The following is a 23,327-nucleotide window of genomic DNA, read 5'->3' on the forward strand; positions in this document are numbered from 1 at the left end:
TATATATATATATATATATATATATATATATTGCTACCCTTTTAGATTTTAGACTCTCACTTATTGCATTCAGTTAAATTAGTTACCCCTTCAGCTACCCTGATAAAACAAAAAGAAGCGCTGGAGCCTAATGACGCAAGTGAGTAGAACAAAACATGGCTGCCACCTTGAATGACATATGCTGCTGTCTTCTATTCCATCTAATCAATGCAATCTACAACTATTTCATAAAAAATACAAAACCATCAATCTGATGTAAATTCTAGTGCACTTTCAATTCAGATGCAAAGGCAAACCCTGATTACCAACTCCACAATGTGAAGTACCTGGTGTTTCTGCCTGCGTTTCCTCTCCTGTTCGATCTTCTGCTGCTTCTCCAGTTTTTCAGTCATGCGCGCTTCACGCAGAGTTTGGCGTTTGTTGCGTTTGTAAGCTTTGGAATTCAGTGCAGTCTCCAAGGTGGTGTCACGGCGCATGCACGCTACTACTTCCTGTCTTAACTGCAAAACAAATTCCACAAACTTGAGTTTCATATTTAACCGTCAATGTGCAGAACTGAGAACTTTTGTTTCGAATTACTAATGCTGCCTAATTTCCTTAATGAAATTGTCAATTGAGTATTCATCTCTTTAAACTGAACCGTTTCAAATACATTTTAAAAAACTATAACACAAAAAAGCACAAACAGAAAACATCCAAATTACACCATTACTGAATGAAAAAGCATGCAAGATTTGTTGGAATATGAGACCTGCCAGAAATATAGAAAACCATTCTACTGTGGAACAAAATACACAATGTACAAAGACAGGAAAGCAATTTATGTAAATTATCATTTAAAAACCAGCCCTAAGTCAAAATCTAACAATGATCAAGTATTTATGATTACATGCTCCATGGAAGCGCACAATGTTACAGGTTAACATATTTTACTATAGTTTTTTACCAGAATGGTTTGTTCCTGGTCTTTAAGTGAAGGGCTTAATAAAAGGTTGGATGGACGAAAATATTCTCTTAAATATATAGTGTCCCATGAGTATGGCTAAGATGGCCAACATGGTGGACACATCTTAAGGCAGCTCAGCTCTGAACCCCTGTTATCCGGCATAAATCTGGACCTGTACTCACCATCCAGTATTTGTTTGCTATCTTTTTAAACTCTGCCTACGGAACTGATTTTTTCCAGCCGATTGCAGCTCTCCGGAGTACACGGAGTGCCTGACAAAGCAGTGGGGCTTGTGCCGCAGACTGGCACCAAGAGAGTGGGACTGTGGTGCGGCTGGAGATCATCACCTATCCTGGGTGCCCCGGCACTGCTGGTGAGAGACCTCCCTGGGTGTCCGACTGCCAGTGGGGCAATTGACTGTGGGTGAGATCCTGGCCCAGCGGTGAAGCAACGCTCAGCCCCTACTGGTGAGGTGGTGCCGGTGCCCGAGGCAATCATCTGCTGGCAGCGGCCCTTATGCGCTGCTATTGAGGCAAGCCGCGTTGCACCCAGATCTGTGGCTGGGGGTGAGTGTCTGAAAAGTTTCAGCACTCCGTCCATCATCTCCTTGTGTTCGCTTTGTTTGCCTTAAGTTGGCAGGGTATGCTCAGACGTGGGTCCCTTGCTTACTTTGTTACTGGATTGAAGGTAACCTGGCTGATGAGGGGTGATACCCCGAAACTGGTCCCAGGATGCTTGTTTCCGGTAAAGGGAAGGCCTGGCTTGGCTGTTCGGGCTGGACTGTTCCATGAGGCACTTAGTTAAGCCTGATTTGCATATAGCTGGGTCTGAACTGGGGTGGCGAAATGCGCTAAAGATCGATGATGGATTGGGGTGAGTGTCTGAAAAGTTTCCGCACTAAGTTTACCATCTCCTTGTGTTTGCGGCATTGCACGGTCGGCTCAACCGTCCCGAGTTGAGGATCCCCTCTGCTGAAAACCCAGGGGCTCCCCTCCTCTTAAGACCCCGGGGCCTGCCCCCCCCCGCTTTGACATCTTTTGCTTGAGGTTCCCAGACCAATATCAAGATCTCTGCCTAGTGACTGACGCAAGACGGCCGGAGTCTGGGCCTGGCGAGGGGTCGCAGTCTTGAATGTCCACCTGCCTCTCCAGCCTACTTATTTGCCCCGGAACTGGATTGTGGTGCAGTGGTGATCCCGCATCGCGGCCAGTCTCTGACCCGGTCTCTGAATCTCTCCCACGCCAGCCCCTGAGGATTGTTCTTGCTGCAAATGGGTGAGAACGGTGGTGAAGGCACACCTGAGCCATCGTCGGGGTGGGCCACACTGTACATTCGGTGTCGACACCTATGGTCAGGCCCCCCCTCCCCTCCCTGGAGTCTAGCTCCTTTTCCTTCTTCGGGCTCAGGTTCCACGAGCAGGACCTCTGCTCAATGCCCGCTGGAGCAAAGCAGCGGCCCTATATCCCTGCCTACCTCTACGACCTGCTTAACCGCCCCGGGCCGGGGTGTGGGGCTGCGGCAATCTCGCATTGCGGCTGGTGGAACGGCCATCTTTGGATGGGCGCAGGAGTCCCGCAGAACTATGGTCCATTGCCTATCGTTGTTCAGCCAGAGCGGTTTAGAAAGGGACCCTGTGCCAGTCCCTTTGAGGGGCCTACCTCTCAGGACTGTGCCAGCGGCAGGTGGGTGCATGTGCTTTCTTGGGGGCACATCTGCTCACTCCTTTCCTTACTGTGGACCGGAGCCTTCACCCTATCCATCTGTGATGTCCATGCCTCCCTACACTGACAGTCCTGATGTACTAGCCTGCTTTATATTGGACCTTGTAGTAGTTGTTTCCTGAACACTTTGAAGATTCTGGTATTGTGCCATACGGTGCTCTGCTGGTGACCCCTGGACCCTTTCTCATAGTTGCGGCTTGAACTCTGTATATAACTGGTTAGGCCTTTTCTGAGGTGCGACCCTAAATGCCCCTAATGCTGTGGGAACCTTTGTCAAGATTATTGTTTTCCCTTTTATCAGTTAGCTGCCATGGGCAAGGATAAACCCGCCTGTTCTGCTTCTACACAGATGCGGATGGATCAATACACCGCTAATGGCTCTCCGGGCCCCTCCCAAAATGAGAAATCCGCCTCTCCATTAGTGAGCTTACAGTAATACTGCAGGCTATCCAACGTTGCAGGCCTTGGTAGAGGCGAAGGTCGTGAGTTGAGGATGGACGTGGCACTACTCCGTCAGAATCTCCGAAATGCTTCTGCCCAATTCACAGAGGCTGAATCTCTAATCTCTAATGTCAAGGGCAAAGTTTCCACTCATGAGTCTCATATTTCCACATTACTTGATCACACGTCGGAGCTCCATAGAGGAGCCAAAGATGCAGAAAATCACTCATGGCTTAATAACATTCACGTAATTGGAGTTCCTGAGAACAAGGAGGATGCCGAACACCAACAGATGGTGGATTTCATGGAACGATGGATTAAATCCAGAATACCCAGTGATCATTTGTCCTCATGCTTTGTTATTGAAAGGGCACATACAGGGAGGGATGTGATTCTCATGGAGGCCCGCTTTCATTCTGACCTCCGATGTGAAGATACGAAGGTTCTCCTTTTCCCAGACTACACACGTGAGGTGCAATAATGAAGGCGTTCTCACTTGGAGGTTAAACAGAAGTTGAGAGCTATAGGGCTCCAATATTGACTGTTATTTCCAGCTAGACTCCAAGTCACATTTCTTCAGCAAGCCAGAGTCTGCATGACAGTAGCTTACAGAGGATCACTTGCTGCACTGGTCAGTCACTTCCTCTTCATGCCAGCTGGAGGCTGCTGCTGTCCCAGACTCACGGTCACTGCCTAAACCCTGCAGACAACGCATTCAGTCCCGGATTGGCGGCAGAACTGTTCAGTCTACCTCACCTTCACGCTACCCACTGACACAACCAATGTCATAGTCTGAAACTGCCATGACCTGTGCCTCTGGGGTGGAGGATGAGGGTCTGGGGGCTAACAGGCAACCATCATCGCTGTCCACCAATATGGCTGTTGCTTGCCTGGACTCTGATCTTTCACGCAGTCCTGCTATTTGATTGGGTTTGTATTTCTATATGATTATACAAATCCATGCAGTCTATACTATCCTGCTCATTAGCCTAACCATATACTTATCTGACCAACTGTCTAATTGTGCCAAAAGTCTTCTTTTAGGTGTAAAATGGTGATTACTGTATTCACAATACGTTTTCTTGGGTGGGGTTCCCCAGCTCTGACTTTTTTTTAATGTTGTGTACTTTGTTTTTCTTGCTGTAACTTTTTTCAGAGAGACAGATGCTTCTAGGGTAGAAGTGTAGGGAGAGACGGGAGTTGGGGGGCTGGGTTTTCTTTACAATATGTTGATTTTTTATCATAGTGTTATGCTTGTTGTACTTGTTTGCCTTTTTTCGTCCCTTTTAGGTCTTGGCACACATGTTTGCACTACTCATGACTTTAATATTAGGGCTGTACTCTCTTATAGCATACAATTGTTGCAGTTCTGTCCTACTATCTGCTACAGTGGGTCCTTTTCTCATGTGGTCCCCTGCTTACCACAACTCTCACCCCCCCCCCCCATCCACATCAATCTCCGTGTTTTATCATGGAATAATAACGGTCTATTGGACCGAGTGAAATGGGCTGCAGTCTTTTCCTTCACCCATCAGAATCTCCCAGAGGTGCTACTGCTCCAAGAGATCCATCTTTTAGTAGCGCAATGTCCCCTCCTGGCCCGTAAACGCTACAATATGGTCTTTCATGCAGGGTACTCACGGGGAGCGAGAGGGGTAGCTATTCCTTTGCACCGTTCCTTCCCTTTTGTGGCTTCTCAGGCAACATGCGACCCATAGGGATACTTTATTGCTCTTGAAGGTATCCTAGATGGCAAGTGATTGTTTTAGTAAGCCGCCCACTTCCTTATCGACCAGCCTCTGAGAACTCTTGAGACTTCTTTTATACCTTCCACGTGGGCCTACAGCATTAGGTGGAGACTTCAACGAGGTATTATTCCGCAACCTCAATAGTACAGGAGCCCCCACTGCCTCCAGATACTTTTGGGCTCGCCGACTCTTCATCTTAGTCAGACACCATCTGGATTGCTCCCCATGTGGCACCTTAATGCTTGGTATTTTCAGGATAAAAGTTATGTTCAGTCGCTAGGTGCTGCACTTCGGGCATATTTCCACACTGACGATGGGTCGGTTGCACGGATTAGTACTCTGTGGGCGGCTGGTAAAGTGGTACTACGGGTATTTGCCAAACGTTCTATTAGAGCTTGAGAACGAGTGCTCCTCTCTCATTACCCAGCTGGAGGCTCACGCTCTTCGCCTGGAACAACACTTAGAGTTGAATCACCAAGAGGATATCTTCCGACAGTTAGGACTGTGAAGACATCCTTCTCCACCTGCTTGAGGCGGCCGCATTTCTTTGGCAGACCACAACGGCCAAGATTTATGGTTGGGAGGGACAAAAATGGGAAGCTGCTTTATTGGTTGGCCTCCCACCAACAAGCCAACAGTATTGTCCCTGAGATCACAGATGATACCGGTTGCTCATGGAAATCTCTTCCTGAGATAGCACAAGCCTTCGCGCAATATTATAGGACGTTATATTCAACACGCACAGATAGAAATCTGACCACATCCCATATCTTTCTAAATTCAGAATTTCTTCATAGTTTATTTCTCAATGACTCCCGCCTACTCAACGAACCTTTCACACCGGAAGAGATCGGGAACACATAGTCCAGTCTGGCTTCCGGGAAGTCCCGTGTCCGGACGACTTTTCCATGGAATACTACGCCACATTTCGGGAACTTCTTCTCCCCTTTTTCTTGTCCTTATGTAAGGAGGTCTGTTGCGTGGGCTCTTTCCAGTTAGAGCTGGACTCAGCCACTATAATTGTGATACCAAAAACGCAGCTTCCCTTAACATCCTGTGCCAACTATCGCCCAATATCACTTATCAATTAGGAGGTCAAAATTTTCGCCACAATCTTGGCAAACAGACTCAAATGGGTCCTGATGACTTTGGTGCCGCCGGACCAGTGTGACTTTATGCCATACCGTAGTATGCAACATTGTATTAGTTGGCTTCATGTGGCTCTGGCTCATCGTCATCGATTGTGGCAGGATCTAGCATTACTCCTCATTTATTTTTTTAAAGCATTTGATACAGTGGACTAGAATTATCTTCAGTTGGTGACAGCTCGCGCTGGGTGTGGATCACACTTCCGGAACATGGTCTGTGTCCTTTACACTACACCAACTTCACGGCTCGAGTATGTGTCAATGCGGTCTTATCTTCTACTTTTCCTATTGAGCGAGGGACCAGGCAGGGTTGCCCTTGGTCCCCCCTCCTCTTTGCCTTGGAAATAGAGCCTTTGTCCCAGCTCATACGTACAGAACCCCATTATTTCGGGGGGACCTGGAGTGTTGGCCACGAGGACCGCATTGCGCTATACGCAGATGACGTGCTCTTGTATCTCGAACCCGGCTGTTAGTGGACCTACAGCTGCTTAGTGGCTTTGGATCTTCGGATGAACACTTCTAAATCTGTGTTGGTTCCCCTGGCATCGGTCAGATTGCTTTGATTTTTTATTTTTTTTTGGGGAGTTTTATATAGCGCGAACTAGAACCGAACCGAATCAGTTATCAGAGCGCTTTACATAGCACCAGTTATGTTACATGAGGACACACTTTCATTTTTATAGGCACGGGTTGATTGGTAGAGGAATATTCCTCTTTGCCGGCTTAGTTTTAAGTATCTGGGCGTATGGGTCGCTTTGCACCAAGAACTCATTTAGGCCCTTAATCTTCAACCTCGGGTCTGGAAAGTTAAAGCGTACCTTGCCAGATGGCAGGCCCTTCCTCTTAATGTTATGGGCCGCATCGCGCAATACAAGATGATAATTCCTCCGATATTTCTTTACATTTTTCAGAACTTACCACTTCATTTGTACCGGCATGGTTTAGAGAATCGGATGGAAATGCGAGAGCATTTCTGTGGCGGGGTTCTAGGTTGCATATTGTTTTCACACACTGTCAACTGAGACACTTTGATGGTGTCCAGGGAATGTCTAATCTCTATTTTAATGATATGCCCCCCCCCCCCCCCCCATCTTCTTGTTATCCATGACTGGTTCAATGGGGGCTGGTAGAATCCCGCCTACTGCTTAGAACTTTCATTAATGGGCTTCTCTCACATGCAGGCCACGCTCCGATTTCTACTTCTATAACTTTGATAACTAGAGTGGAGTTTCGTGTATGGAGGGCTGCACTCACAACAAACCCCTCTTTGCAACAGCACCTGGCTGGGGGAGGTGGCGGTGCTCCGTGGTTTTAGATTTTAGGGCATTATTGGTATCACACGACTGCGAGATGTGTGGTCAGGAAAGCATATACGTTCTGTTCAAGACCTTCAACGGATATATACTCTACACCATACCCAGTTGTATAAATACCTTCAACTCCGACATGCTCTCTACGTTCATAACCAATCAATTGAGGCCCTCCAGGAGTTTAACCCCTAGAAGCGAAACTTCTTATGGGGCACCTGGGCCGAGGGGGAATCTTCCAAATTGACTGTACTCTCGTGATTAATTCTTCTGGTTCCCTACACTACCTTAGAGCCCTTTGGGGAAGTTAGGTGGGCCCATGGAAGATGCTGACTGACAGAATGCCTTGATGGCCTCTCCGGAACTTACTATTTCCGCGCAACTAAGGATGGTACAAACATACTATCTACATTTTGATTACCTTTCTCCAGCTCACCTTAGTCGAGAAGGTATCCGTCCTACTTCCTGTCCTCGTTGCAGAACCGACCCAGCGGATTTTTACTACTTGGTGTGGACCTGTCAAGTGGTTTGTCAGTACTGGACCAGGGTGGTCAGGGATTTGTCAGATGTTCTTGGGTGGGGGGGTCCCCGTTTCTCCCTTAATGATTCTCTATGAGAATATTACTCAAATAGTATTTCAAAATGTGGTTTTGCTATAGAAATGCCTCAAGAGTAAAATAAATATAAAGTGCTAATATGGTAAACAGGATTAAACATTTTTACGAGGGAAAGCCTCACATGAAGAAGCCTGATGAAAATGGAGGCTTCTTAACTCAGTATACCTTGCAAATAGGGAAAGCTAGTGACAGCACCACTCTGTACTTTCTTAAAAGCCTTACCTGCCGTTGGAAATTCAGTAGCCTAAGTGCCTTTAGCTCTACTGTAGCTTTGGTTCGCAAATCTGGAGGTAATGATCCTGGCAAGTTCTCGAGTTCTTGGATTCTGTGTGTTATGCGGGCCTGTAGCCTAAAGAAAATAACAGCAAGACTGGTTCAGTATCACAAACTAGCCCAAATGTCCAACCTCCACATCCATTTCTTTCTAATCCCCCCACTCCCCTTGCAATTCCTGATCCCGAACCTGCAATTTGACACATCCAAACTATTCAATCTGCTTTAAACACTTTGATCAATCATCATTAAAATAATAAAACCACAAATCAAATAAACCCCAACAATACATCCCAGGTAGTGAAATGGCATGATGTTAGTGGTAGGGTCACCAACATGGCATGATCATTTTAGTAGAGAAATTGCTTTTGAAAATATTGGCACCGTAAAAATACATCTCTGCAAGCAATCTCTGAACACTCTCGGAGGTGTAACAATTTCTTCAAATATACTGTATAAGCAAAGAGGATCGAAGGAGGGATTTTCATTTTGAGTCTGAGCAGTAAAGTGTTTTGAACACAATAAGAGGAATAAGCTATTGTTAGAAGAAAGAAAAGTGTGCATTTAGGAGATCAGGAAAGATGCGAGGTGAAATATGCAAAACGAAAGTCAGGCCAAATATTTAGCACAGAAAGAAAAAAGTGTTCTGGGCTGGAGGGAGGAAAATCACATGGGGGTACCTCTGCGAGTAGGTAAACACAAACAAACAGTATGCAATAAATGACGGGGGAGAGTGGGTTTGGCCTCCTCCAAAATATGGTCTTTCTGTTGCCAGAATGCAAATAGGCTAGGAGGAGAAGAAAGCGCCTGGGTTGTTTTAGGAGGAACCTAGAGAAAGGTGAATTGTGTGGTTCTGTTCAGACGTCGGTCCTGTACTCGCACCACAGGAACCAAGCTACCCCTCACTGATGAGGCCCAACAGGCCTGAAACCAGTCTTAGATTGTGTGTATTCCCATGTGGAGAAAACATGGCCCAGCAGTTTGGGCTGATCTTTACCGCAGGAGAACTAAAAATAATTTGCATGATTGACTGCTCCCTCTCTAGAGTGGTGCAGTGGGCAGAAAATTATCGACTGGTATGTGGCAGGAGTGACTGCCAGTGGCTAAGACTTTTGCAAGCATTACAGCCATCATATTTTGTTGTTTCAATGGAACAGTTCAGCAGAGCCTAGAAACCTCAATTGCGTCAAAAGTGCTACCATATGAGATGAAAAGTCTGCTAGGATGACAACTATTGAAAATTTTAACAATTTCAGTATCCTATCAGCTAAAAAAAAATCACAACCTGTAAGAGAAATGGTTAGATACAGTAAGATTTACTCATAACTCATTGCTATGCTCAAGTGAAGAAGCACAGTCAAAGTCAGAGTTTTCCAAAGTTAAACTGAAAGATAGATTTGCCTTTTAAATGTATGTCATTTATTCTTCTAATTAATATGAAATGTGTTTGAATAAAAAGAAACAAGCATCACATATTTTGCATCATGTTAATTCAATTATACAAAAGATTTGTTTTTCCCTGCTGCTACCAAGGGTCAAATGTTTTCATACGCACCAATATTTTCCCAAAAAAAGTATGCTGTATTGGTAGTGTACTTCCAACAGCAACAAACTGGATAAGTAAGCATTCTACAAATCCTTGCTACAAAGCAGAAACCCGTCAACATGGACAACAATATTTCAGCCAGATTCCTCAAGTTTTAATGCTTTAAGGCAAGTGGGCACTTGAACTGTGAATTCCGGGTGAGTTGCTGATCATCCAAGATGGAGGATGTAAATGCATGAAGTTTCAGGCTGGCCAGACCGAGCCAGCTGCTAAATGCAAATCAAGAGCAATGACAGTACTCTAAAAATATCATGTGAAGAGCTGGAGAACAACTGTGACCCGGCACAAGGAATGGCATTGAAATGCCTGTCCACACCATAGAGACTGCCCCTGGCCCGTGAGAACGTTACATCCTCAACATGGGACTTTGGCTACTGTTGCTGCTAGACAAAGTGCACCAAGGGCTGAGAGATTAGGAGAAGGCAGAGTTCCAAGAGCGGGACAGACCGAGATAGACTGGAATGTAGGCATGTAGCAACGAAAAAAGCGAGAGCACAAGGAGGGCCAACATCATAGCAGAAATGGTAGCTGGAGGAGTGCATAAAGTAAGCATAATACTGAAGGAGCACAAGTAGAACCTTCGAGCCCATGAGAGAAAAAATAAGTGCAGGGAAGCTGGCTCCTGAGCAAAGGAGTGAGGATAAAAGGTGGGACAGAGCTCCGCAATCTAAATCTAATCTTAATCTAAAACCTAATGTGTGGCGAGAATGGATTAAACAATGTTTCAAAGTGATATCACCTGTATGCAGATGGTGAGTGGAGGCATTTTACCTTAGGAGATTTAACCCGGCTGAGGCAGACGTGTAGACAACTGAAGTAGACGCACATAATGCAAGTCAAAATATCAGCTTCAAGTCAAGTCAAGTCAAAATTTGTATAGCGCACTACTCACCCAGAGGGTTTCAAGGCGCTTGAGGGAGAGGGGTTCTCTACTTATCAAATAGCCAGGTTTTGAGTTGTTTTCTGAAGGAGAGGTGGTTCTGTGTGAGGCGGAGTTGGGTGGGGAGGGAATTCCAGGTTTTGGCCGCTAGGTAGGAGAAAGATCTTCCTCCCATGCTGGCTCTTCGGATGCGTGGAATCGCGGCGAGGGCTTGATTGGACGAACGTAGTTGGCGGGTGGGGGTGTAAAAGGTCAGGCGCGTGTTGAGGTATTTGGGTCCTAGGTTGTAGAGGGCTTTGTGTGCGTGGGTGAGGAGACGGAAAGTAATTCTCTTGTTGACGGGGAGCCAGTGAAGGTCTCTCAAGTGACCCGATATGTGATTGTGGCGGGGTATGTCTAGGATGAGTCGGGCGGAGGCGTTCTGACAATACCCAGGAATCTTCTTAGGCATTTCAGCAAATCGGTCCTGGAATCAACATCTAGAGATGGACAACTGAGACAGCTGGTGTCCTTTATCCAGATGAGAACTATATGAGACTTGAGAAATAGAACGTCTCTGGAACAAAAAACAGCCTGCTACAATAAGCTATACACGATCAGGGAAAGGCCAGAGGTACAAAGGTGCATACTGCACTTACAAGCCTGCGAAAATTATCACATCTGACAAGGCCAAAACAAGAAACTTCAGAGCAGGCGGCAAGGAAAGAAAAAAGCCGACTAATTAAGTCCTCCTCAGTCTGCTCCAGCAACTTAATTAAAGTAAGAAAGATTTGAGACCAGAATTAACTGACCTGTGTATAAGATGGCCAGAGGTGATGGTAACCCTTCAGCAAGATGTTAACTAAGCGAGATAACAAGTACTGAAGCTTGAAGAAAGAACAAACACTGCACCACAGGATACGGTGAAAAACAATCCAAGTGGAAAACATTTCACATTCAACTTGCATATCCGCAACACATATTGCAAGATCGAGACAATGTTTATTTTGAATGGCCCAGGAGGGCAGGTGGAGAAGGCGGACATTTGCACCATTACAATTTCTCACCCTGAACCTCTTACGGTGGTGCTCAAATCCATTGACGCAGCCCCTTCAGATAGGAAATGGTACCTTAGAAGACAGTTCCAACACAATGCAGCTCACAGAGCAAATTACAGATTAGTTAGTGGGTAATGACTCTCCTGAGGTGTCTCACAAAACCTTATGGAGGCCCTAAAATCTCTGAAAAGAGGGAAATGCATCAGCATCAGTGGAAAAGAGTAACAGAGAGCTGGTACTGTTTTAGAAATTAGAAAATAAATGTATGCTTTCAGAGGTCAAACACAAATTCGCACGGGCTAGGTCAGACTTGAAAAGAAGAGTAGTTATAAATAGTAAATTAAATATTGCGCTGACAAAGAAATCAGAGAGGGCCATTTTGTCACTCAGTTGTAAGGCACACGCACATAGTAAGCCTAAACTCACACTTTGCTGGCGAGAGCCTTGAAAACAAAAGCAAATAGCTGTGAGAAGTTGACCTGGCATATGATGTCTACTATTCTAGTGGGCACCTTGCACCAGTCCAAACGACCCTTATTGATGGTAGGTTTAGACAACTTTTATAGAAAGCTATCCTAGTGGTAGCTGTGGAGAGCAGCCTTCAGGCTAAGTCTTGAAGGAATGTAAAGCAGATTGTTTTACCAGTCTATAATCTCTTGAATGATCAAATGAAACAGCACCACACCAGTTGTATATATAAAATATATGTATTTATTCTATACACAACCCCTCTGGTCTCTTTATGAGGCTAGAGGCAAAAGTACAATACAAGAACTTAAATAGCACACAGTAAATTAGCACAGTATAGGTTTTGCCCTAGGGGCCTCACAAACCATATACTTAGAAAGTGGTATAAGAACCACGTGAGGGATAGAAGTTAGGCCTAGGGCCTGTAGAACCACTGGGGCAACCAGGAACCCCCCATGGTAGGGACGCAGGAGACCCCACGGGGGACGCGTGCAGTGTCTAAAGACAGCCACGAATCACCATTGACTTCTATGGCGAAAGTTAAAGCTAAAGTTTAGGGACACTTCGGAGTGGACTACAGTAAAACCGTTTCAGTACTGGACACTTTGAGAGTCAAGACCCACGGGAGCACCAAAGTACTCGTGTTACCTCACCCAGGGAAGCCAGGTGCATACGTGTCTTTTCGTGTTGAGTTTCGTCGTCGATTCCAATGGAGTGATGCGAAGAAATGCTGCAGGCGTCCAGGAGAAGAATGTCCGGATGGATCCGAGATCTGAAGAACCTGAAAGCAGAGGGGACAGGATGGCGACAAGAAGATGCCAGCCGATGTCGGGTGCTTTAAGGTGAAGTAGGTGAAGCTTAACTCTTCAGCCACGAGGTCCAGGAGGCGTCGACGACAACTAGGAGCTGGATTTGAGCTGTCCCACGTCGGATGTCGAGCGCTGTAGCGTCGGTATCCGGATTGGACCCAACAAGCCTTGGCAACAGCAACCCGGGCAAGATGACAAGATTGGCTTCGGTGCAGACTAGCAAGGTCTGAGGGACTCACCCTTTGGAGGGGAGTCAGGGCATGTCTGGAGCAAACCAGGGAATCCCTAGAAACAAAGTAGATTCCTTTGTGGGGACCCACTAGCCAACGGACTAGGGATTGCAAAGGCGCCTCGAGCTGAAATGCTGAAAGTGGGCTCACGGAACACTTGTGGAGTGTAGGCCGACAATCTTCGATGCAAAAGGTGCCCATGGCTTAGACTACAAGTAGCCCAATGCACAACTTCGGGAAAGCTCAGGAAGTTGATGCACTAGCAAATGTGCAGAATGTCCAGGAGTTCCGGTCCCACGTTTCTCATGATAGCTACAGGTCTCAGCTGCGCTGGGGACTCGTATCAGCCTCGGAGATGTCTGGAAGTCCGTGTCCTGTGTCGCAGATTCTTCGGGATCCGGTGGGGGACTCGAAAATGCAGACCGGCAAGATGCTTCTTTGGTGCCTATTTGAACAGGGGAGTCACTCCTTGACCCCAAGGGAGATTTCTTCAGTCTGCCAGTCGATATGGAAAGTCGACGGTCCAAGATTTATGTTTCAGAGTTTCGTCCAGGGTAATCTAAAGTCCTAGTTTCTGGGTTCCTATACTTATACCAAGTTTAGAGGTTGGACTAACTCTAGGGTCCCACTTATGGGAGGACCTAGGGAGTGGGTGGCTACACCCCTTCCCCTTTGTCCAGTTTCGCACCAGAGCTGGGGCTGAGTGCCCCAGCAACCGGTTCGAACTGGGAAATGCACGTGGACACCTTGTTTGACCCAGGCACTGTCTGAAAAGCATTCACTGAATGCAACCCACCCTGCCCTCTCTGGACAGGAAACCTATTGTCCAGGCCTCCCCTGCCGGAGTTTCGTCCAGCAGCAGGAGGTCAGACTCGTGTCTGTGGCAGCAGCATTCATTTAGTGATCCTGAGGCTCTTTTAAACTTCTACCGGGTTTACCAGTGTGTACTTGTCTTCTCCCTCTAGAAGGGTGGAAGGCGGAAGGGGGGTAGTATTCCAAAGTGTTTGACACCAATCACAACATGTTTTGATAAAGCAAAACCAAAGTCAGCATTAACCGCGAGGATTATAATGCACTTAAGAGTATATGGTATGGCTATATCATAGAACAGCTATAAGGAAGGGATTTCGAAAGGGGCTTAGCTCCTGCTAGGGCACCCTCTCCTACAAAACCCAGCACTCTGCCTTCAGGATTGTCAAGGCCAGCCAAAGGAGTGACTTATAGGTTAATATGTGTCTATAAATATAGGTAGATATAGGTATACTATATCTGAGTACGGGGTGCTTACACCACCTTACCCAGGATGCCAGTGCAGACTTGTGGTGCCATTTTGGAAGGCTTCCCAGGGGTGGCATAATACATGCTTCAGCCCCTGGTAGGCCTCTGGGGTACCTATGACCTTGGTACCTAAGGTACCATACACTAGGGGCTCACAAGGGTAACCCAGTAACCAATCTGGAGTGTACCTAATGTAGAGTTAACCACTTTCGAAACAGAACAGCTAGGCTGTGGTCCTTATTAGCAGGTCCACAGCCAGACTAAAGTCGATAAACCTGTGAAACACAGCAAAAAGTCCTTATAAGGTGTTAAGAGTCAAAATGATGACATGCTGGTTTCTATCCCTGACAAACTAAGTAGAATGTTTCCCATTGTTACAAATTCAAATTAATGCTGGCGAGGGTGGAAGGGGGACCCAATGCACGTAACGTAACTCTTTCTGCATAAACATGATGCTTACAGCAGTGGAACGCTTTGGGCTGAGCCATGCTTTTCTGTCAATGCATCAGATGTACAGGCGTGCAGAAACCTTTAACTAAACCATAATTTTCCATAAACCTAGTAAAGAATCTAATCACAAACGTATAGTTCCACTTTCCCCAATACACTTCAGAAATTTGAAAATGAAAACCACACGTAACCTGTATTCCCTCTCCTGAAGAATTTCAACAGGGTCTAAACCCTGTGGTTTCTGGATAGGGCTGATTCGGTTCTGTTTTTGCTGTAACTGAACTATAGGTGCAGGCTGCCCAGGAGTTGGCTGTGGCACAGATGGACCAGGCATAACCGAAGAAGGCTGGACAGCTGGAGGTGCAGGCGATGGCCTTCCGCTCGGAGGTGGCACTGGAGGCTTTTGGGGTGCTGTGGGAGCACTTAATTCTGACCCTTGACCTGAAATAAATTAAATCACGCCTCATTAGGTTTTCCAAAACACTCTGCAACAGTATCAAACACAAATGCTAAGAAACGCCAACAATGGTATATAGAGAATCCCTAATTCCCTTCCTTGCAATCATGTAGAAATGGGTCACTTTTGCCAAAAATAAATGAACAAATATAACACACTGTCACTCATCAGTGACAGTGTGTCCAAGGAATACAGTGCTCCTTTACGAGAATATCTCCGAGAGCCCAAAATGCCTTGCTTGGCTGAAGTCATTTTAGTTCTAATTTACAACATAAATGCTGTTACATCAACCACACCTACTCGTTTAAATATTTTATTGAAAATATTTAACTTGAGCAGAAAGAAATATCATAGGCTTAGTCAGTTATCAGATTATAATCAACCCTTTATAAAATATCAAGTAGCATACCCAAAAAGAGAATATGAAAAAAATAACCCTCAACACCACCCTTCAACAAACAAGGAGGTTGTTGTAAACTGAACATAGCAATCAAGGATTAAACAAACAATAAAACAAAGTATGCAGGAGTAAGAGTGTGCATCCATGAAGCCTAGTTAGTGTCAGTGGTGGGTTCCAATAAGCCTTATTTTGGCAGGCTATGAAGCATAACGGACAGTGGCCGACAATGTGTATATACAGCTATCCAATATGACACAACCTTCAATAATATTATCCAGCTAGGTTATACATAGGGAAATATATGAATATTGCATCTGTTGAAATATACATTTTTTGCTGACAAAAGTCCATATGCCAATACATTGCATCTGGTATTGGTGGAATGTAATTAAAATGTAGGTGATGTTTTGAACTTTACAACAAGATGTGTTTAATATTTAGCAATTTTGTGTATTACAGCACTGATGAAGCTCATGTATGAGTGAAACGCGTTGGCTGTTTTTGACTGCTTTAATATGAAGAAACAGTGAATAAAGAATCTTTTTACATGACTTTGGCTGGGAGCGTCAAGACTTTGATGGCTTGACCTTCTGAAGAAATAAATAACTAGAAATTGGATTCATATTTGCGTCGCCTCTGTCTTATTGCAGATTAAAGTTGTCCCTGCTATAACGTCATATTTGGAGTCGTGGAGTTATTCCCTCAACAAGGTGAGAAGGTAAAAATATTTAGTGTATTATTATTATTATTATTTTTTAAAAAATATTTTTATAGCACACAAACACAGAATGTACAGATGTGCTTTACTGTGAAAACAATAATGCAACCCAAGGTATTACATAAAAACTAAAATTTGTTGAACCAATACGCACCATAAAGGATATCAAGCATGTTCTGGAAGTGGGGTAAGGGAGCAAGAAGGGAGTGGGAGATAGGAAGACTTGCAGAGGGAGTAGTAGAGAGACGAGGGAGGTGGAGGAATGGGAATTCCAGAGGGAGAGAAGAGGAAAGTGACACTATAGCAAATGCATAGCAGGGGTGACAGTGAAATCCATGAATCATGACCCATGCCTGAAGTGACAATAATAACGAACCCAGAAGAAAAACTGCCATATTATGCCACTTGCAGGCCGATTTTGACCTTATGTATTATTCACAAAATCCTCACTAAATTAACCACTGGCAGAATAGAGGTAGTAGTGCCTCAATTTAGTAAAAACAGGATGGGCTGCCAAGCACTTAACGTTCCTATGTCTGGTCTTTCCTTTGCGTTATTACTAAATGTGCAACAGAGCTTTGATAGAATGCACATGCCTTTGAATTTTAATACAATCGATATTCGTGTTTCCATGGAAAAGTGGTTAAACGTAAACAGGAACGATGAAATAACATTGCATTGCTGGTTGAGCCCGAATGAGGCGAACTGGGAGGCATTCTCAGTTCAAATAAATTAAATAACAGAGTGCTGTCCTGTCCCACAGAGATCATCACCCAAACCATTGGTGTAAGGGTGCAGAGCGTAGGTCCAGGAGGGATACATCCGAGGCAGATTTGTGATGATATCCAAATAAGATACATTTACATACAACAAATACAAATAGAAAGTATTCATGTAGGGGTTATTCTGAATATGTAACCAATTTGAATTGTGTGGTAAACCTTTGCTTTAGCAGCAGCAATAAATAAACAGTTAAACTAATATAGCATAAACCCTCAATGAGCTCGCTCTCTCTCTTTGTGAAAGACATGCTATTATAAATCTCAAACCAAAGATGTGCTATTCAACAAGTTACTTACCTTCAGTAACGATAGATCTGTAAAAGAAGATTTTTCTTATAGATTCCTTACCATTACCCCCAGGCATCAGACTGGATCCGGCGAATTGTTTTTCAGCAGTAGTACTCCTGCGCGTTAGTAGGTGACGTCGGTCGATTCCGCGTTCGTTGTTGCCATTGTGATCGCCAGAATGACGTTGCAGTATCTACTTAGACGCAACCCCTGCACTCTGATGTCCTTTCTTTACACGACATTCCACGCCAGAAGCGCTGAGCCATGCAAGACACTGACCACTGGTGCACAAAACTAGGGCCAGAGTACCTTACTCTAGAAGTCAGTTTGCAGAACGGGGAGGATGGGTGGGGCGGTAAGGAATCTATAAGTAATATATGTCTTTTACAGATATATCGTTACCAAAGGTAAGTAACTTGTTCATCTGAAAGAGACTATTAGTTATAGATTCCTTACCTTAGAATAGGTACCCCAGCAATACCAACCCCAGAGGTGGGTCCGCGAACCACGTTTACACCAGAAAGTCCTGGAGAACAGAACGGCCAAAGAAGCCGTCTCTCTGGACTTGGCTATCCAGGCAGGAATGCTTAGTGAACATGTGAAATGATGCCCACGTGGCTGCCTGGCAGATGTCATTGAGGGAGACTCCACGTCCCAAAGCAGTAGTGGCTACAGTTGCCCTGGTGGAATGGGCACGCAACCCTACTGGAAGTTCCTTTCTTGCAAAGGAATAACACATTTTGATGCAAAGAACGACCCATCGAAAGATGGCTCGTTTTTCCACGGCCCAACCCTTCTTGGAGCCCACATAGCCAACAAACAGCTGATCATCCACCCGGAATTGTTTTGTGTGATCCAGATAAAATGAGAGCGGACATTTTGGATCCAGACGGTGAAGCCTCTCCTCCTCTTCAGAAGGATGCAGGGGCGGGAAGAAGATGGGCAAAGAGATGGTCCGTCCTAAGTGGAAAGTGGTAAACACTTTTGGAAGAAAATAAGGTTGAGTTTGAAGGACAACCTTATCCGAATGAACACCAAGGAAAGGAGGTTTAGAAGAAAGAGCCTGAAGCTCACTCAGCCTGCGAGCAGAAAAGCAGTCTTTAAGGTCAAGAGTATGAGTGGACAATTATGTAGCTGCTAGAAAGGAGCGCACATAAGGTGAGTCAGAACAAGGTGCAAACCCCCACTGGGGCATTACGAAAGGAATATGAGGAAAATGGTGAGTAATAACCTTAAGGAAACGATTTACAATAGGGGACTTGAAAAGAGAAGGCTTCTCAGGAAGGCGAAGAAAGGCCGAAATGGCCGAAAGATAGCCCTTAAGGGTGTCAAGAGCAGAACCCTGCTGGGTCAAAGAAAGCAGGAAAAGGAGAACCTCAGAAAGGGGGGCAGAAAGGGGATTAACAGCCTTTGCTGCGCACAATGCCACAAATTTGTTCCATCTAAAGGCGTATACCGTCTTAGTGGAGGGACGCCTGGTTGCCAAGATGACATTATAGTCTTCGGGAGGAAGATCAAAAGCTGTCAACTGTTGCCGCTCAATCTCCAAGCAAGGAGGTGGAGGCTGGACAGGTTCGGGTGGAGGACCATACCCTGCTACTGCGACAGAAGGTCCTCCCGAACAGGTAGTCTGATCAGAAGATCGATTGCCATGTTCTAGGGATACCAGACTCTTCGTGCCCAATGAGGAGCCACAAGGATGACTTGGGCCCGGTAACGCCTGATCTTCTTCAGAACTCTGGGCAGAAGTGGTATAGGGGGAAAGGCATATGGAAGACGGTAATTCCATTCGCAACAAAAAGTGTTGCTGAGCGAGTGGCGCCTTGGAAATTCCAACGCATATAACTGCTGACCTTGCATGGTCTCTTCGGTGGCTAACAGACATAACCAAGGCTCTCCCCACTGCCGAAAGAGACCTTGAACCACCTCCGAGTGAAGACGCCAACCGTGAGCCATCATGCACCGGCGGCTGAGTACGTCCGCCCTGGCGTTCAGGGAACCTGCCAGGTGTTGAACCACCAGTCACATGCCCTGATGTTCCAGCCACGTCCAGAGTGGAGAGCCTCTTGACATAGGGTGCATGACCCCTCCCTGCCCTGTTTGTTGCAGTACCACATGGCGGTTGTGTTGTCCATGAACACCTGCATTACTCTTACTCTGACAGAAGGAAGGAACGCTTTCAGAACAAGATGGATCACCCAGAGCTCAAACAGGTTGATGTGAAGCCCGGACTCTGCCGGAGACCAGAGGCCTCTGATCTCAACCTCTCCCATGCCGTCCCATCCCAGGAGTGACGCATTTATCATCACTGTGAACTCTGGTTGGGGAAGGGAGAGGGATCTGCCATTGACCCATTCCTGCTTCGCTAGCCACCACTGCAATTGGTGTGCAGTGCCCTCCGAGATCTGGACGACATCAGAAAGATTTCCCTGATGCTGCGCCCACTAGAACTTCATGTCCCACTGCAGAGCCCGCATATGCCACCTGGCATAGTCCACCAGCAGGATGCAGGAGGTCATAAGGGCCCAGAAGCCTCAGGGTCATCCTTACTGAAACCCAGGATAGCGGCTGAAACATCAGTATCATAGCCTGAATATCCTGGACTCGCTGCTCGGGAGGATAGGCCCAAAACTGCACTGTATACCTAACTGCTCTGATGAAAAGGAGCTTCTGAGAGGGAATCAGATGTGACTTCGGCACATTGATAGTGAATCCTAGCGAGTGCAGAAGGTCCGCCATAGTCAGGAGGTGGCAAAAGACAGTCTGAGGCGAACTTGCCTTCAACAGCCAGTCGTCGAGATAGGGGAAGACTGGAACCCCTGAACTGCACAGATGAGCTGCGACCACCGCCATCACTTTCGTGAACACCTGAGGGGCACTGGTAAGGCCAAAAGGGAGCACGGTAAACTGAAAATGCTCGTGGCCTACCATGAACCGTAGGTAACGCCTGTGGGCCGGTAGGACGGGGATGTGAAAATAAGCGTCCTGCAAGTACAATGCTACCATCCAGTCTCCAGGGTCGAGGGCAGACAGGACCTGAGCCAATGTCAACATTTTGAACTTTTCCTTCCGGAGGAAACGGTTGACGTCCCTGAAGTTCAAGATAGGACGTAAGCCTTTGTCCTTCTGGGGCACCAGAAAGTAGTGGGAGTAGCAGCCACAATCTACTTCTGAAAAAGGGACTCGCTTTATGACTCACTTGGCCAAGAGAGCCGCAACTTCCAGATAGAGAAGGGCCAAGTGATCCACCGACATGCGATGGAGTGTGGGTGGCATGGAGGAAGGGGAAGTCTTGAAGAGGAGGGAGTAGTCCCTTCAGACTATCTGTAAAACCAGACTGTCTGACGTGATGTTGCACCAGTGGGGGGAGGCAATGACTGATCCTGCCGCCAACTGACAACTGGTAGCCGTGAAATGTCGGATTAGGAAGGTTTGGAGGCTGCTGCAGAGGGGCCACTGGTGGACTGGCCCACCTGCTGGCCCTCAGACCAAATGAGGAGTCGACCGACGCGCAGTGGTACTGCTGAAGAAAAATTCTCTGGATCCAGTCTGACGCCTGGGGTTATTTATAAGGTAAGGAATCTATAACTAATAGTCTCTTTCAGATATATGTCTCCAACCAAAATATGGATTTGTTCAAGAGACTTACTAGGTCACTTACAAAAACTTACCTTCAAAATGTACATGGCAAAAATCTGTAAACTCCCCTGAAATGAAATGTACCCAAGTGCAAACATGACAATCCATTGCAATCAGAACTGTTATTTTCCACCTGTAAACATTGTATGCTCAGGATTTTCAAGTCTTTTTTCATTACCAAGTGGCTGCAAAATTAAGACATCTCCAAATGATCCGTCTTGTTGCTTTGTAACGCCGGGAGTCGCCTTTCTGATTGCATTTCATTGTGATTATCTCTGCAACTGCTATGTATTGATCACTCTGCGGTTATGTGATGAGCATGTTCAATAAAGGTTAAAAAAAAAAAAGTTTTTAAAGAGAATGGACACTATAAGCAATACTGCTGAAGGTCATTATTATTTGCCCCCTCATGAAACATAAGGAGTGTCTGAAAAAAGAAACATCATAATAAAATGGAAGAGGCATTCTCCAATTGAGGTAAAACATTAAAGAAGGGTAAGCTAGAACATAAACTCATAGCCACAGCTCAGATTGAGAACAGCATCGTCTTCCCTATTAGGGCGATATATGTACTCTTTTTGCCATAAGCATTATTAGAAGAGAACCTTCTATCATGTTCTACCTTTTTCCTATTAAAACTACCACAGAGTCTGCAGGGGGTGTGACTGAACTAATAGGGATTTCGCTTACGGCAATTTTGTACTTTTCTTGCCTTGAAGGACAGGGCTTAGTAGAGGCTGCATTAAGAACAAGTATAGGTATAGCAAATTATCTCGCCTTTGGGACCTTATAAGTATTTAGTTATCCAGCAGGTCTCAAAGGCTAGACCTATTGGCTATGCTAATGCTTGTTATATAAAAGTTGTTATAAATCTTCTGGCGGGAGAAGATGATAGCCTATAACACTCAACACTGACAGTATTATATACCTTTACTTGTGTTGGTGAGAAGACGAACTCCTCTATTATTTGCAGCTGAGTAGTAGGTGTAGTCAGATTAGTAACAAAAAACAAAATAATGAGGCATTTTTTTTGTTTTTTAAAAGTGGAAAGACGGGGAGCAGAAGCAACAGGGGCTTAAGCAATACAGGAGAAGGAGGGGGGATGCGGAGGACAGAAGGACAGAAGAAACGCAATGGAAGGCACGGGCAGAAGCAGCACAGGCTTTGGGGAAAGCAACACAGAGGGTACGAGTGACTGAAGCCGTAACGGGGAGAAAAAAAAGAGGGTGAGGAGAACCAATAGGGAGAAGCTCTTGGGTGACAGGGAGCAACAAGAAGGGCAGGACGACAGATGTACAAGAGGGAGGCAACTCGAAAACACATGCGCACTCAATATTTAACACAAAAGAAAAGAGTAGTTCTTGAAAAGGAAGCAGAGAGAGATTACATAGAGGCAATGCTCCATGGTAGGGACACAAATAAGAAGGTGGCAAATAAGATTGAGTAGAAAGTCAACCAATGGTAAGCAATGGGCAGGTTTCCAAGTGCCTTTATGTTTTTTGTAAGCCATAATATGTCTCACACCAGACAGCGCGTGCACTGTCTAGTAGGCTTGACCTAAAAATAAAAATAAAACACCGTCCGGGAATTCAAATCAGAGTATTTAGAAGTAATATGATTAATTCAAGGTTTCTCACATTTCAAACAGCACCAGGATGTATTTTTTGTTCAAATGTTTGCATTATTTGAGCAGTCTTGGTAAACCAATCGTCTAGGCCAACCCAAGGTTTATCAACCCCATCCTAGAACTAAGCGCAGGGCACTCTTCGAGTTTTGCACAGCGTCTCATACTGGTTCATGCGCGTAGTGACAGTCTTGCAATGAGGGCAGTCTTTGAGGATGGATATTTTTCTGGATGCCGAAAGAGGAGGAATGCTAGACCTTTTTCTAAGACAGTAAAATCCTCTTGGGCAAAGTGTGATGAAATTGCTGACGACGTAGTGGCACTTTGAATTAAACAAGCATGAACCAGTGATGCAGGTATTCACAGAATCTATTACAAAGCCTTGTTAACCATTTCCTATTGGGATGCAAATGGACTTTTAAAGACCTGTGAAATACTCTGGTGAGGCTGAGATAAGACG

General features: G+C 45.6%; 1 protein-coding gene across 3 annotated transcripts in view; it reads right to left on the minus strand.

Moving 5' to 3' along the window:
• SMARCA2 (SWI/SNF related BAF chromatin remodeling complex subunit ATPase 2) overlaps positions 1-23,327 on the minus strand; it is a 1,851,064-nt gene that overhangs the window by 1,572,178 nt on the left and 255,559 nt on the right. For all 3 annotated transcript variants that reach the window (XM_078675722.1, XM_078675721.1, XM_078675720.1), the window contains exons 6-8: positions 15,151-15,400; positions 8,151-8,277; positions 327-500 (exon numbers count right to left, since the gene is read on the minus strand). In XM_078675722.1, the coding sequence (XP_078531848.1) occupies positions 327-500; positions 8,151-8,277; positions 15,151-15,400 (551 nt within the window). The remainder of the gene's footprint in view (positions 1-326; positions 501-8,150; positions 8,278-15,150; positions 15,401-23,327) is intronic.

The sequence above is a fragment of the Lissotriton helveticus genome, chromosome 2_1 (genome assembly GCF_964261635.1).
Source record: "Lissotriton helveticus chromosome 2_1, aLisHel1.1, whole genome shotgun sequence".
Lineage (NCBI taxonomy): Eukaryota > Metazoa > Chordata > Amphibia > Caudata > Salamandridae > Lissotriton > Lissotriton helveticus.